The sequence below is a fragment of the Fonticula alba genome (genome assembly GCF_000388065.1).
Source record: "Fonticula alba strain ATCC 38817 unplaced genomic scaffold supercont2.2, whole genome shotgun sequence".
In the NCBI taxonomy this organism is placed as follows: domain Eukaryota; order Rotosphaerida; family Fonticulaceae; genus Fonticula; species Fonticula alba.
The window spans coordinates 561,382-575,006 of NW_009242972.1; the positions used below are offsets into that span (position 1 = coordinate 561,382).

The 13,625-nt window shown below is 66.3% G+C and overlaps 5 protein-coding genes across 6 annotated transcripts; 2 read left to right on the forward strand and 3 right to left on the reverse strand.

Annotated features, from left to right (window-relative positions):
• Positions 1 to 1,337: 1,337 nt before the first annotated feature.
• H696_01146 lies at positions 1,338 to 4,348 on the reverse strand. Of its 2 annotated transcripts, XM_009495028.1 has the most exons (3): positions 3,808 to 4,348; positions 3,441 to 3,660; positions 1,338 to 3,246 (listed from the first exon to the last, which is right to left on the reverse strand). In XM_009495028.1, exons 1-3 carry the CDS (start codon positions 4,272 to 4,274, stop codon positions 1,579 to 1,581), a joined length of 2,355 nt encoding a protein of 784 aa, XP_009493303.1. In that variant the 5' UTR covers positions 4,275 to 4,348; the 3' UTR covers positions 1,338 to 1,578. The 2 variants fall into 2 exon arrangements, with proteins under 2 accessions (XP_009493303.1, XP_009493302.1); XM_009495027.1 differs by having other exon boundaries at positions 1,338 to 3,660.
• Positions 4,349 to 5,179: 831 nt separating this feature from the next.
• On the forward strand, positions 5,180 to 7,078 carry H696_01147 (hypothetical protein; the record flags this gene model as incomplete). The annotated part of the gene is made up of 2 exons (XM_009495029.1): positions 5,180 to 5,572; positions 5,780 to 7,078. The coding sequence occupies 2 exons, from the start codon at positions 5,180 to 5,182 to the stop codon at positions 7,076 to 7,078; spliced, it is 1,692 nt and encodes a 563-aa protein (XP_009493304.1).
• A 564-nt stretch (positions 7,079 to 7,642) lies between these two features.
• H696_01148 (hypothetical protein) lies at positions 7,643 to 9,346 on the reverse strand. The gene is made up of 4 exons (XM_009495030.1): positions 9,049 to 9,346; positions 8,820 to 8,965; positions 8,472 to 8,624; positions 7,643 to 8,350 (listed from the first exon to the last, which is right to left on the reverse strand). Exons 1-4 carry the CDS (start codon positions 9,287 to 9,289, stop codon positions 7,769 to 7,771), a joined length of 1,122 nt encoding a protein of 373 aa, XP_009493305.1. The 5' UTR covers positions 9,290 to 9,346; the 3' UTR covers positions 7,643 to 7,768.
• An 841-nt stretch (positions 9,347 to 10,187) lies between these two features.
• Positions 10,188 to 11,882, forward strand: H696_01149 (hypothetical protein). The gene is made up of 4 exons (XM_009495031.1): positions 10,188 to 10,889; positions 11,089 to 11,160; positions 11,272 to 11,401; positions 11,765 to 11,882. The coding sequence occupies exons 1-4, from the start codon at positions 10,344 to 10,346 to the stop codon at positions 11,800 to 11,802; spliced, it is 786 nt and encodes a 261-aa protein (XP_009493306.1). The 5' UTR covers positions 10,188 to 10,343; the 3' UTR covers positions 11,803 to 11,882.
• A 220-nt stretch (positions 11,883 to 12,102) lies between these two features.
• H696_01150 (hypothetical protein) lies at positions 12,103 to 12,603 on the reverse strand (the record flags this gene model as incomplete). Its single annotated transcript, XM_009495032.1, has 1 exon — positions 12,103 to 12,603. One exon carries the CDS (start codon positions 12,601 to 12,603, stop codon positions 12,103 to 12,105), a length of 501 nt encoding a protein of 166 aa, XP_009493307.1.
• Between the last annotated feature and the right edge of the window lie 1,022 nt (positions 12,604 to 13,625).

Sequence of the window (13,625 nt, forward strand, 5' to 3'; positions counted from 1 at the left end):
GGGCCCCTCTCCCGTGTCGCCGGGGCAGTGCAGCCGGGGCAGCGGCGCTGGCTGCTGCCGGCCCGGGGGGAGGGGGGGGGGCGAGGGGTAGGCAGGCCCACGCGACGCCGCGACGGGCTCCCTGTCTGCGGGTGTCGCTCAACAGCGGGCGCTATCTCCCTGGAGAGATAGCCCCCCCTCCGGAGGAAAACACCATCTTTCCACCCGGAGGCCATCACGCCCCTCTGCATCGGGGGGGATACCCGCAGCGACACACACACACACACACCCGTGCAAACATGAATATTAAACAGGGATACACACACGCACACACACACTGGCGCATGTCTTGCAAATATTCTCTCCCGGCCCCCAGCCATTCGGTCCGCCCCAATCCCTTCGGCCAAAAGACGCCTGTTGCGAGGTCCCTCCCCAACACGCGAGTATGCTTCCGGGGAACCCGCACACGGCCTTGGCATGGGGCTGGCCTCGACGGGGCGTGCCGTCCCGGGCCCCCTTGGCGCCGGGACCGACCGGGAGCGCCCCCGCGCCCCGCAGCACCCCCCCCCCCCCCGGGGCGGGGACCCTGCTCTCCCTGTTTGGGCCAGGACAGGGCGTGTGCGATCGGCTCTAGTGCCAACTGGTTGAGCCGGCGGCAGCGTTTCTGTGGGGAAGAATAATGACCAGACCCAGGGCATATGCCGGGCCCCAGCGGCAGCCCCGGCCCGGCCCTGCCTAGCCCGCCCGGTCACCTGCGGACGGGCCCGAAAGCCCCGTAAGAGAGCCCGGCAGACAGGCCAACTTCGAGCAGGGGCACCAGTGTTGCCCCGAAGGCGGGCTAGATCGCCCCCCGCCCCCCCTCCCCTGCCACCCCCTCGCCCGCCACCAGACGGCCCTTCAATCACTTGGGCTCGGTCGCCCCCCTCGGGGCGGGCTCCGATGCATCTTCCGGCGTGGGAGGGGGGGGGGGGGGGGACGACTCACACGGCCCCACGCAGACCCGGCCCAAACGCCTGCCCCGGCCCGCCGGGGCTCGTCGATCCCCCGGCCCCGGCCCTTCGAATCTCTCGGGCCGCCTCTCAAGCTCTCTTCAAACTTTTCCCTCGCCCGGCACGTTCTCATGCGATGCTCATGCCACGCCATGCATCGCGCGCCCAAACCCGATCGGCAAAGCGGCATGCCGGCACACCGGCCCGTGTTTACACCGGCCCGCCGGCCCGCCCGCCCGCCCGCCAGGATGGATGCATCCGTGCATATGTCATGCGCTCGCCCAGAGATGAGGCTGGGGAGTCGATTTTTGTGTCGCGCCACGCCACGCCATCCACCCACACCCATACACACCTCACATTGGCTGCATGTATGTGTTGTGGCCAGACACAGATGTATTCGGACAATGAAGAAGGAAAAACAAGAGCACAAACAACATGCACGAGCGACTGAATTTCCCCCAGATCGACACACCCACCCACCCACACACACACGGCAGCTTGGCGGCCCTCCCCCGCTGCGATCGTGTGCCATTCGTGTGAATGGATCTCGACACGACAAGCATGCGCGAAGGAAGAGGCAAGCAGCCTTGCTCAGCAGCCAGGCCTTGTCTCATTGTAGCAGAGATGCCAGACCCTCACGCGAGTCGATGAAAACCGCGTCGCGGCCAGGCTCCACCGAAAGCCGAAGCCCAGCAAAGGCACCTAGACCCTCCCCAGCCACAGACACCCTAGGGGCCACCTCCGCACGCAGGGACCCATCCACCTGGACACCGGAGTCCCGCAGCCAGGCAGTACACTGGTCCAGCAGGAGCCCGGCCGCGGTGGCCGGACAGTCGACGGCCCCAGGCCCGTCGGCATTTTTGACCGGCGCAAATTCCGCCTCCCGGCGAACCAACTGCACCCCGGCCCGGCCCGCAGTGACGGTCCCCACCAGGGGCAGGGTGTCGAAAATGAAGAGTTCCAACTTCAAGCCACACAGCGAGGCCGCCCGGTGGCCGGCAGCCTCGGCCCGCGCCAGGCCGGCGATGCGCTTCTGCGCCTTGTGAAAGGGCAGCATGTGGAAGGCCCCCAGCCGGGCCAGATGCCGGACCACATCCAGGCGCATGTACTGGTGGCCGATGTTGGCCAAGTCGAAGGCCAGGCGCCCGGTGGCCGGGTCGGCCACCGCCCCGGCCAGGTCAGCCCCGAGCTCGGTGTACTCCACCACACCGAAGCGGCCGTGGCGCTCGGCAAAGACACCCACCGCCTCGGTTGGACGCACGCGCGGCACCGCCTTCGATGCCACGCGCAGGCCACCGGCCAGCGCCATGCCCACCAGCCCCGGGCAGGGGGCCCGCGTGAGGAGGTTATCCACGCCGCAAATCTGCAGGTGCCGGACCCCCCCGGCCTCCAGCCAGTCCAGCGTCCCGGACCGAGCGAGGGCCTCATACAGCCCGCCATTGCCATTCGGGGCGGTGGACAGCCGGTAGGGCTCGGCCAGGATGAAGGTCCCATCCAGCAGATGGACCGCCGGCAGGCTGGCTTGCGTGAGGAAGCGCACCAGAGCCCGATCCAAGCCGAAAAAGTCCTCGGCCTCGAAGTAGGCCTCGGTATCGTGGTGCGTCTCGGCGCTGGTGAGCACCACCCACCGGCAATGCCGCGACAGGGGGCCCGAGGGCTGGGCCGCACTTTGCGCCACCACCTGGGCCCGGTTGCTGGCCGCCAGCAGGCGCTCGGCGTGCCGGCGAAAGATGCACTTCCCCGAGGGCAGCCCTGCCGGGGAGAAGGTGCCCTTGGGGCCGCGATGGCCGAGGCGCGTGCCCTGGCCGCCGGCCAGCAGGACCACGGCCACCCGGCCGCTGGCGATCTCCGCGCTTCCGAGGCGCGTCAATCCGGCCAGGTCCCTGGCGCTGCACTGGCGTCGGCCATCCGAGGCGGCCTGCCCGGTCGAAGTGTGCCCCTCATCCCGGGCCGAGAGGGCCATTGCCTCCAGGCTTGCGATGTCGGCGAAGGTGTCAGCCGCGACCGCGGCCCTGGCTTCCCCGCCATCCGACTGGCCATCCATGGCTCGGGCCAATTCCACGTCCGACACATGGGTCCAATCCACGACCAGCCCCGGGGGAAGGGGGCTCGGCGCGGTGGGCTGCTCGTCGGCCCCCGCGCCCTGGCGGTAAAAGGGATGTCCATCATCCGCAGGCGGGGCCGTCAGCACCGAGGCCAGCGTGGCGTCCGGCTGTGTGGCCAATTCGGCCCACGGGAGCCCGGCAAATCCGCGCGCCAAATCCCCGTACGGGATGGCCTGCCCAAGAGCATGTATAGCGGGGGGCGGTGGAAAGACGCCGACGGAAAGGCCCCGGCACATGAGAGGCAGCGTCAGCAAAGCAGCCACATGATAGGGCGAGCGAGAGCGAGGGCCACACATGCCGATGGCCAACGAGGCAGCGGTGCATCAGCACACATGCGGGCCAGGGCCCACACGACCTCACGGCGCACCTCCAACTGCTCAAGCAGCCTCTTGCGTTCTGCACTCCGCTCGTCGCCCAGACTCCCAGGCAAGGCTGCCTCACTGCGAGCGAAATACAGCAACGGATGGGCGTTCAGAGGAAGCACCGGCGCGTGGAGCTCATTGCGTGCCCAGAGGGCGCTGCACCGCTGCGCGAGGTGCCCGTCCCCCGACGATCTGGACCACTCAGCCAGCAGGGCTTGCAGGTCTCTGCACAATGCTGCCATAGTCAGCGGAAAAGGCCAGAGGCACAGGGGAGCATCCCACCAGGGGGGGGGGGGGCGGGGGGCGGGGGGCGGGGCAACAACGGGGGACATTGGGCAGTGGAGGCTCGGCATCGCCATGGACATCACGCACACATCATACGGAGCCAGTTGCATCGTCAGGGTGGAGGGCTTGCCCGAGAGCATATTCCTGACAGACTGGAGCAATGCCCGCTCGATGTTCATCTCAGCAGGATGACTGCCGGGGTCGGCCTCGAGGCACACCACGCGAAGGCATTGGGACAAGAAGCCCCCATGATCGGGCAGCCCCGCAGGCACCAGGGTAAAGGCCACATGCTCGCCCACTCGCACCAGCAGAGCCGCCTGCGTCGGGCAGATGGCCACCACCAGCGTATTCGCATCGGCATGGCCCAGCACCGACACCGGGCGAAGCTGTGTCACGGCCACCAGATGCCGGGACAAGCCACAAAGCTGGCCGTCCAGTGGATCTAAGTCCACCGGCGGCCAGAGGATGAAATCCTGCCCCCGAGGCCCAGGGCGCCCGACCAGCAGACAGCGCCGAGGCGATGTCCCGTCAGCCTGGGAGCAGGTTTCCGTCATGGCCAAGAGCAGGGAGGCACCGAATAGACAAGGCGGAAAGCTGAAGAGAAAGTGTGTGTGTGTGTGTGTGGGGCGGGCGGGCGGGCGGGCGGGCAGGAGGCGGGGGTGATGTGGGTTATAGGGTGCAATCTGGCCCGGTCTCGGTCGCTCGTTCGCGGGTGGTGCCCCCTGACCAATGTCCCTCCCGGTGCGCCCTCGTTCCCCTTTCTTTCCCTCCCGCCACTCGCGGCCCTAGGCCTCACGTCGCCCCTCCTTCGCCCGCCTCGCCCAGCGCGCGGGAAAAAAGGGCGGGCAAAGTGATCGAGATATGCCATCACGTGGTGCGTACAAAACAAGCCCGCCCCGATCTGAAGCTGTGCTAGATGTGTGGCACGGTGGACTGGGCAATCCCCGGTCGCGCCGCTCCCCCCCCCCCCCCCCGCGTCGCATACTTTCTGTGCGACTGAGCCGTCGCGGCCGAGCGGGGTTGGCTACCGCGCTCTCGGAGGGGGGGACTGCCCCGCGTGCAGGGGTGCATGCTGAGCCCGATACTTGCTTGAGGGGGATTCCTTGTGGGAAACGGGGGGGGGGGCGATCTCTTGGACTCCCGCCTCAGAGGGCGGAAGGGCCGAGGGCACGACTACCGGAAAGGGCCGCCCCCTGCTCTTGTCCTGGGGCGTATTTCGGGGCAGATCGATGGACACCTTTTTTCGCTCGCCCCCGTGGAATGGCGCCCCTCGTCGAGGCCTGGTCAAATGTTAGATCCCCCTCTCACGGACTGCCGCCGCCGCCGCCCCCTTGGCCCTTCCTCCCCCCTCGCCTGCATTTCCCTTGCCCCTTCTCCCCGATGCCCCGGCTGCCTGGACTCCGGCCCTAGCAGCAACCGCAGCAGCAGCAGCAGCAGCAGCAGCAACAACAGCAGCAACATGACCGACCGCCGTGGTGGCGGGCCACCGGGCGCCGCCATCGTGGCGCCCACCACCTCCTCGCTGCTGTCCCAACCGACCTCCGACCGAGGTCCTCTCTCGGCCAAGGGGGATTCGGCTGATGTCGCGTTCACCGCCCCATCCTCCGATGTTCGCACTCAGAGCATATACAGCATGTTTGGCCGCTTCGTCAACCAGTCTCCCCCGTGCTGCATCTGCTTTGAGGCCATCGCCGACACCGAGCCGGACCCTGAGGCGGAATCCGGCCCCCCGGGGCCAGCCGACACCGGGCTTCTCTTTGCCCCCCTCCTCCTGGCCACCATCACTCCGGCTGCCTGCCGACTGCTTTGTGACCACCAGTTTCACGCAGCCTGCATTGGATCCTGGTTCATCGTGCGTGCATGTGGCATCTTGCCCTCCCCTATCCTTCTCCTGTCCCTCCCCTGTCCCTCCCCTGTCTCTCCCGCCCCCTCCCGCCCCCCCTCCCCATCTCGCCCTTTCCTCTCGATGGACCCCGCATTGTCTCCTGGCCCCTGCTCATGGGGCCCCTCACTCCAGCTGGCTCGCCGCTTACCCTTCGCCTTGCGGCCACTCCCACAGCACCAAGCCCGGCCGCACGATGGTGCCGGACTCAGCTGTCCGATTTGTCGGGAGCCCGTGGTATCGGGCTTTCTCCGGCGCTCCTCGCGAGCGCCCTGGTCGCGACATCCTCTGTCCGGGGAGCTTTTCTTGGAGCCGGCGATGGACCCGCGCGACCCGCCACAGGCCTCGGCCACCGCCGGCCAGCCAACCGGCTCACTTTTCCGGGCCTCATTGTCCGGGACTGGCATGTTTCCCGAGACGCCCAGTGCAAGGCAGACCTCATTGCAGGGGGCCGTGCAGCCGGTTCAGCCGGCCCAGCTGGCCATCGAGTCGGATGACGACATAGACATTGACATTGACATTGGCATTGGCCATGGTGGTGGAGCCGATTCCTCCCCGCCGGTGCGTGTCCTCCGGTCGAGCACACGTTCGGCACTCCGGCCGACCCCGGCCACGCGGTCATCCCGCCGCCGGGCGGAAACGGTCTTGACGGCGGCCCAACTGCTTGATGCGCATTTCAGCTCAAATTCCGACGACTACTTCCCATCATCCCCTTCCTCGGGCTTTGGCTCCTCGTCGGGCTTCAGCTCTTCGTCGGACTTCAGCGACAGCAGCGACAGCGACAGCGACAGCGATGTGGCACCCCCCTCGTCGGGCCGGGCCGGAAGCCAGCCGGTCTGGCCATCGGAGCCGGCGACCGGGGCCCCCCCCTCGCCGGCACCGGTTCCTCCGCCACCACGGCCAGCGACTGCTCGGTCGACGCCACCCCTGCCGGCGAGGGTGTCCTCGCCCCCGCCGTCCTCGCCAATCCGGACCCCGCCCCTTCCGCCGGAGCCGGATGCCTCGCCCTCACGACCGGCTATCCGTCGGCCTCCGGCGGAGCTCTCCTTCCTCCCGCCGCCTTCTTCACATTTGTCCGACAGCTTGCCCTTTCACCGGACGCCCCCGCCCCTGCCTGGGGTCCGAAACCAACGAGACGCCCAGCGTGCTCAACGGATCCTCCAACGCGTGCAGCTGGGAGAGCCTCCAACACGAACCGCCAGAGCCACGCCCCGGAGCGGCCAGACCACGACCAGAAGCAGCGGCCCGCGGGCGGGCCATGTCGCTGGCACGGTCACCTACCAGCCGGCCCTGGCAGGCCGGGCAAATCCCCGACAGATGTCCTCCATGAGTGGCCCCATGCCGCGGGTGCGGAATCTCCCCCCAGCAGCCGGGGTGACCGGGGCGCGCGGTCGTGCTCCCGATGGCAGGAATGCTCCGATTGTTTTCCGCCGGCCAGGCAATGCCACTCGTCAAGCCCCCCAGAGCATGCCCTGAGTATGTGTGCTCTCTCTCTCTCTCTCTCTTTTGGGGCTCTCCCCGTGAATAGACCTTACGGCGCACCTCCATGTGTTCCCGCTCTGGGCCCTCTCCGCCTGCTGCATGCGTGCATGTGTCCTGGCCTCCTGTCGCTCCCTCTGCATAAGCATGTGTATGTATGTATGTATGTATGGAGGTGGACGTGTGTGGATGTCTGTGGGTGCATTTATCTTTTTCCATGTGTGTGGACGCAAGGGTTTATGCATGTGCTAAATGTATGCCCCCGCGTCCATCCATTCTTAGGTTGGTTGGGGAGCCTGCGCATCCGGGCACAATCAACTGCCAGGGAAGGCCCCCTCCTGGCCCTGATGGCACCCAATCAAGCGAGCGCCAAGATTGCATATACAGTGGGCCCTGCATGTCGTCTGCCGCCTTTCCCGCCCCTCTCTCTCTCTCTCCCTCTGGTCCTCTCTTTTTCTTTGCCTCTCTCGTGCATGCCCCTGCGAAAAGGCATATGCAGCAGGCTGCTTTCAGACGGGATTTATTTCAATAAAAAAAAGGCACGCAAGCAGAGGAGAGAGAGAGAGAGAGAGAGAGAGAGCGAGGCCCAAAGGCTTGGCGCCCATGAGGCTCTTCTTGCCTGTCCCACACTATGTCTCTTGCCTCCGGGGCGCATGACTGTTCGAACCTGAGGACCGGAGAGGCGGCCTACATGACCGCACAGTCATTCGGCCCGCCAGGCTGCTCGGGACCCGCGTCCTTGCTCAGATCCTCGAGCAGGGACTGCAGCTTGTTGATGTCCCCCAGCAGCGGGTCCAGCAGGGCTGCCCCATCCGGGCCGGGGCCCTCACTGGCGGTGCTCTTGGCCGCAGGGCCCCGGGCCCCGGGATTCCCCCCAGGACCCTCAGCCGCCAGGAGCTCTTCCAGGGCTGCTGGGGTCGGACCGCTGGCGCCGGCAAAGATGGCACCGATTTCCGCGCGGTCCGAATCGCTCATCACCTCATTGAGGAAGCCCACCGGGATGGCTCCGACCGCTTGGATGTCTTGGATGTACTGCAGCAGCTTGGTCTTCTGCACCGAGGTCAAGGGGGCTTCCGGGTCGCCGCAGCTGGCCGGAATGTCCGGGTCCGGCTTGGGGCAGGCGTCCGGCGATTCGCCCGGGGCCAAGGTCGCCTGGAAGGCCGGGTTATATGTGAGGAGAATCTTCCGCAGGATGACGATGTGCTGGTCGCACACGCTCTGCTCTTCCGGCGACAGGGTGTGCCGGTTGGCCGCGAGCCAGATGGGATACTGAGTGGAAGGGGTCCGAGCCAAGGGGAGAAGGTTGGAGAGGACAGCCGGTCAGAAGGACGGCCAGATGGCCACGGAGCGGGCGCAAGTGAGGGCCGGGGGGGGAGGACGGATCTCGTACGTTGTTCTCGAGCATGAGAATCGGCTCGTAAAGCACTTCCCGCGAAACAATCTGAACCATCATGGCCTCCAGGAAGTTGGTCATCGATGAGCCGATGGTGTCCGAGAAGCTGGCGAACATGTCGTCCATATGCAAGTCAGCCATGGTCGGAAGCTGGGGGGAGAGAGAGAGAGAGGAAGAGGGAGGGCAGAGAGGATGAGCAGGGCGCAGCAGGTAAGTAGGCGGAGTCGGAGGGCGTCCGGTGTGTGTGGGGGGGGGGGGGGGGGGGGGGGGGGGAGTGCGCGTGCATGCACGCGTGGGAGGCGATGTGGGGGACGGGCGACATCGGCAGGGAAGGAGGCGGCGCACAGCATCATGAGCCTGGGAGTGCTCCTTGGCCGACTGACGGATGGCGTCCTCAAGGGTGACTGGAGGGGCGGCCTCCTTGGGAGCGGTGTCAACCGGGGGCTCTTCCTCGACGGTTGAAGATTGGATGTTGGCCGAGGCCAGGGCGCCTGGACCGGACGAAGGGGCAAGCCGCAGGCAAATAGTCAGGCATGACGAGGGCAGGAGAAGGAGCCGGCGGAGGATCACGCACCAAGGAGCAAGTCGTCCACATCGAAGCCCGAGATGTCGGACAGGGCGGCAGGCGGCTTCGAGCAGGGCTCGCCGGTGTTGGGCTCGGACATGCTCGGGATTGCGCCAGGCGGAGAGGGAATGTGACAAGAGGAAGGGGGCGAGGGCGCGAAGAAGAGTGGGAGACGCGAAAGCCGTGCAAAGTAGGAGGAGGGGAAGGAGAGGCAACACTGGCGGTCAATAGGCGTCCCTGGTCGGCACATGTCTGGCCCTTTAGGTGCACGATCTCGACATCCGGACCGGCGTACCGGAGAGAGGCGACACCGTGTTGGCCTCGGTCAGAGGCGCCCCGGGGGCCCCGGGCCTTGGGCAAGGTGAAACTCGCCCAAAGGCTGTGAGCCCAGAGTGGTGGTCCGGCGATCGGAGAGACTGCCCGACCAAGGGACGGGACGGGGGAGGGGCCGGGGGGGGGGGAGAGTCAACACACCTCGATCGATGCTTCTGTTATTTTCTTCCGCCGCTCGGCCCCCCCCCCCCCCCTGCGCCAGCTCGCCCTAACGGCCAGAACACGCTAACCCCCACCGTCCCCCAACACCGGGGAGGGGTTGTAGCCTTCCATCCTCGGGGGGCGCCCAGCCCGAGGGAGAAAATGGGACGCGCGCCCGAACACACACGTACAGACACATGCACACACACACAAACACACACACACACACACATCGAGAGAAAGGGAGAGGGTCGGGAAACCGCGGCGCGGGTGTCAAAGGGCGTGTTGACGAGTTGTCTTGGCGCTTCCGTCGGCAGTCCTGGGCCAACGAACAGGATCCCCGCGGAGCGCGGCGCTGGGTCGTCCGGCGGCGGTTCGCCGTCCCCCACCGGGAGCGTCAGCACAAGCCCAGGCGCACTCCCCCCCCCCCCCCCCCCCCCTTGGGTGTCCCCACGCCACCAGGCGCCGAGAAGGGTATGTTGGGCCGCCCCGCGGGCTGACGCCACGGCCACAGGCACTCGCAGGGGGCGGGCGGGCGGGCGGGCGGGCGGGCAGGGATCAGGTGGAGACCGGCACACAGGCGGGGGGCCGTTAGAGACAACCCCCCACCCGCCCGAACCCAGACAGATGAGCCGGGACTGTTTCGCGCCCTGGCGCACATGCTGGCCACACCGCCTCTCCTCCCCGCGCTCGTCCCGCCGCCTCGCCCCTCTTGCTTCCCTTGCCCGACCCCATTGGGCACCGCCGTCTCTCTTCGCCCCCACCCGCTCCGCCCGTTCCGCCCGTTCCGCTTGCCCGCGCTCCCACGCTCGCGCACTCTTCCCCCCACCATGACCCGGAGCAAGGTCCAGTCCTCCGCTGGCTCCAAGAAGGGCGTCGACTCGCTCCGCTGGGGCCGCGATGGCTTCGAGCAAATGGTCGCCTCTGACCTGTCCAAGAAGCGGGGCGGCAAGCGCCGCGTCCAGCAGCTCAACAGCACTACCATGCCCGGCCTGCCGATCCCGGTGCTCCGCTCGGTTGTCTCCTCCAATCTGGCCGGGCGTGTTTCTCTCGCCGGCGGCCCGGTCATCGGCACCGCCAAGAAGGCCAAGAAGGCCAAGATTCAGCAGCAGCAGCAGCAGCAGCTGACCCAGAAGAAGCAGAAGACAGCGCAGCAACAGTCCAAGCAGTTTTTGGCCAACCTGCCAAGCGACCTGCGCGGTCGCATTCAAATTGGCGGCGCTGCCGGCAGCACTCCCAACGTCGTTGCCAAGACCTCCGGCGGTCCCGCCAAGACAGCTGGCGGTGCTACGCGCAAGACCCCCGCCCCGAAGGTTACCACCTCCCTGCCCTCCGTTGTTTCGCCCCTGAAGGCCGGTCTGTCGGGGAACATCTCGGTCCGTCCTCTTCCCCCGCCCGAGGGGCCCACCTCATGTGCTGCTGCTTCTGCTTCACCTCGTACCACTGACACCGTGCTGCGCTCTTGCTGTTCCTCCTCTTTCTCTCTCCCCCTTTTCGCGTGCTCCTCTTCCCCTCCGCCCTTTTGTCGTCCCCCATCCTCCCCTTCTTTCGCCCTGCCCCTCGCTCGTGCTGTAGGCTCCTGCCCGCGCCACGGATGAGGGCACCCTCCTCCTGATTCGCAACCTGGTTCCCCAGTGCAACATCCAGGTGCGTGCCAGCTGTGCTTCTTCCTTCGCCCGCGCCCTCCTCCGGCAATGCAAGCCAAAGATCCTCACCCACTCTCTCCCCGCCCCCTCCCCCCCGTGATGCCACATGTAGGAGCTCCTCTCGGGCATTGAGTCGCTTGGTGTTGAGTACAACGACCAGCGCACCGCTGTTCGGGTTCGCTTCGCCCTTCGCAACCAGGCTCTCCAGTTTATCAAGGACTATGATGGTCTCAATGTTGACGGTACGTGATGGCTTTTGCCCGTCTTTCGCTTTCACCGCCTGCAACGGCCCTTTCGAACTGCCTTCCTCGGGTGCCCACTCACACCATGCAACTCTGTGCTTGCCATCTTCCGCCCTGTTGTCTCTCTCTTTCTCTCTTTCTCTCTTTCTCTCTCTTTCTCTCTCTTTCTCTCTCTTTCTCTCTCTTTCTCTCTTTCTCTCTTTCTCTCTTTCTCTCTTTCTCTCTTTCTCTCTTTCTCTCTTTCTCTCTTTCTCCCCTTCTCTTTTTCTCCCCTTCTCTCTTTCTCCCCTTCTCTCTCTCTCTTTCTCTCTCTTTCTCTCTCTTTCTCTCCTTCTCTCTTTCTCGCCTTGTCTCCCCTCCCAGGCAACCGTCTGGAGGTCTCTCTGGTGACCAACAATTGACCAGGCGACGCCCTACTGGGAGCCCTCCTCCTCGTTGGCATGCAACACATACATCGACCCGCACGCCCACCCACCCACCCACCCACCGACATATCCTCATATTGCCCTTGTTCCAACGCCCTTTGTCAGGGCCTGAAAAATAAAAAGTCCTCAAAATCACCCGCCCGACGGGGATCCCATGCACCGGCCACAGGAGGAGCAGGATGCGAGGGAAGAAAGGCAGGCAGACAGACAGCAGTGACAGGGTCACACACAAACAGGGCTCCCTCTCTATTTCAACAGCCCGGCCTGTGCGGCCTCTCACCGCCACTTGGCGAGCAGGTGTTTCGAGAAGCGCAAGAGCAAGCCCGAGGTGATCAGGGCCACCGAGGCCGGAATCCCATGGTAAAGGCCGGAGAGGAAAAGCTGGAAAATGGACCGCGGAGTGACCTTCGAGTCACCCTCCAGTGCGGGCATGAGGGGCTCATCATCCAGCCCGTCCGGGTCCAGGGGTTTCCCGCTGACTGTGCGCAGCCCAGGCGACGAGGAGGGCGAGGAAGAAGAGGGGATGGCACCGGCCGCTGGCGCAGTCAGCGGAGTGGGTGTCGGTGACACCGGTCCGTCAAACAGCCGCGCCACATCGGTCGTCGTTTGGATGGAGTAGAGGTCTGGCGACTCGGCCAGTGAGTCCGGCAGCGAGGTCAGCAGGACCGTCCCGCTGCCATGGCACAGAGGGCAGGTAGCGCAAACCGGCTGGACCGGAACATCGTCTTCACTGGTGGAAAGCTCGGCCAGGAGAACATCCTCACTGGCACTGGACATGGTGTAGACTGTCGGACCTTCGGGTAAGGGGGGGGAAAAGGGGAGGAGGATGGAGGGCCAGAAAACCCCGGCGGCGGGGCAGGAAACACCCAAGGGGCAGCGGGAGGGGGGGGGGGGGGGAAAGGGTCGCAGGGTGGGGGTAAAAGAGTGGCTAGGTGGGGAGCCCGTGCTTGGGAAATTCCCTCTCCCCCCCGAAAAGTCCCCCTCAACCGCCGGGCTGGCTGCTGCTTTTGCCTTGCCCTTGTTTCTGTTCCCCCGCCCCCTCCGCTACCGAGATCGCTTGATCCGGGGGCATCTGCGCAGGGACCTTCGTTGGCACCTTCCGCACGTGGGATAAACCTCGGAGATGGCCCACTTCCCCTGCCGCATCATCGCTAGGTGAGGGGGCGCAGGTATGCATGTACAGACGGCACATCTGTACACACAGGCCCGCGCCTGCTCGCGGCTGCACACGCACACGCACACGCACACGCACACACATCCATATGTGCATACACGTCTACCTCGTTCGCAGACCCGTCCGAGGCCTCGCTCAAGGCACCCCCGTCGGCCGTTGCACCCTTGCACCTTTGGCCGGGACCATTGTTTGGCGGAACGCGCCAGATGGATGCCGCTGCCTGCTACGGTGTTGGCCGACGCCCGATCGCGCGCACGAGAGGCTCGCCCTCGGGGTCATACACGCGGCCCGGTGCCCATGCGTCAGCCAGGCCCCCTGCGGCTGGCAGTCGCCATGACACAGCCTGCGCCATCGGACGCTGCCCTTTTGAGAGTCACCCCGGCAGCCTGCTCCAGCCCCAGACTGATTCGTCCCAGCTGGCTCCTCCTCCCCGCGCCCCGCTCATCCCTTTTGGCTGTGCCCTTTGCCCTGCCTGTGGCCCTCTCCACCAGTCTAGACTCCCGCCCCGCCCCCCCCCCCTCCCCCCGCCCTCGCCCATCCCGTGCATCGGACGCTGCCTCCCCCCTACCGTACTCCTCCCCCCCCCCCCCCCGGACGGCCAGCACCCGGGGGTCCCTGCTGTCGC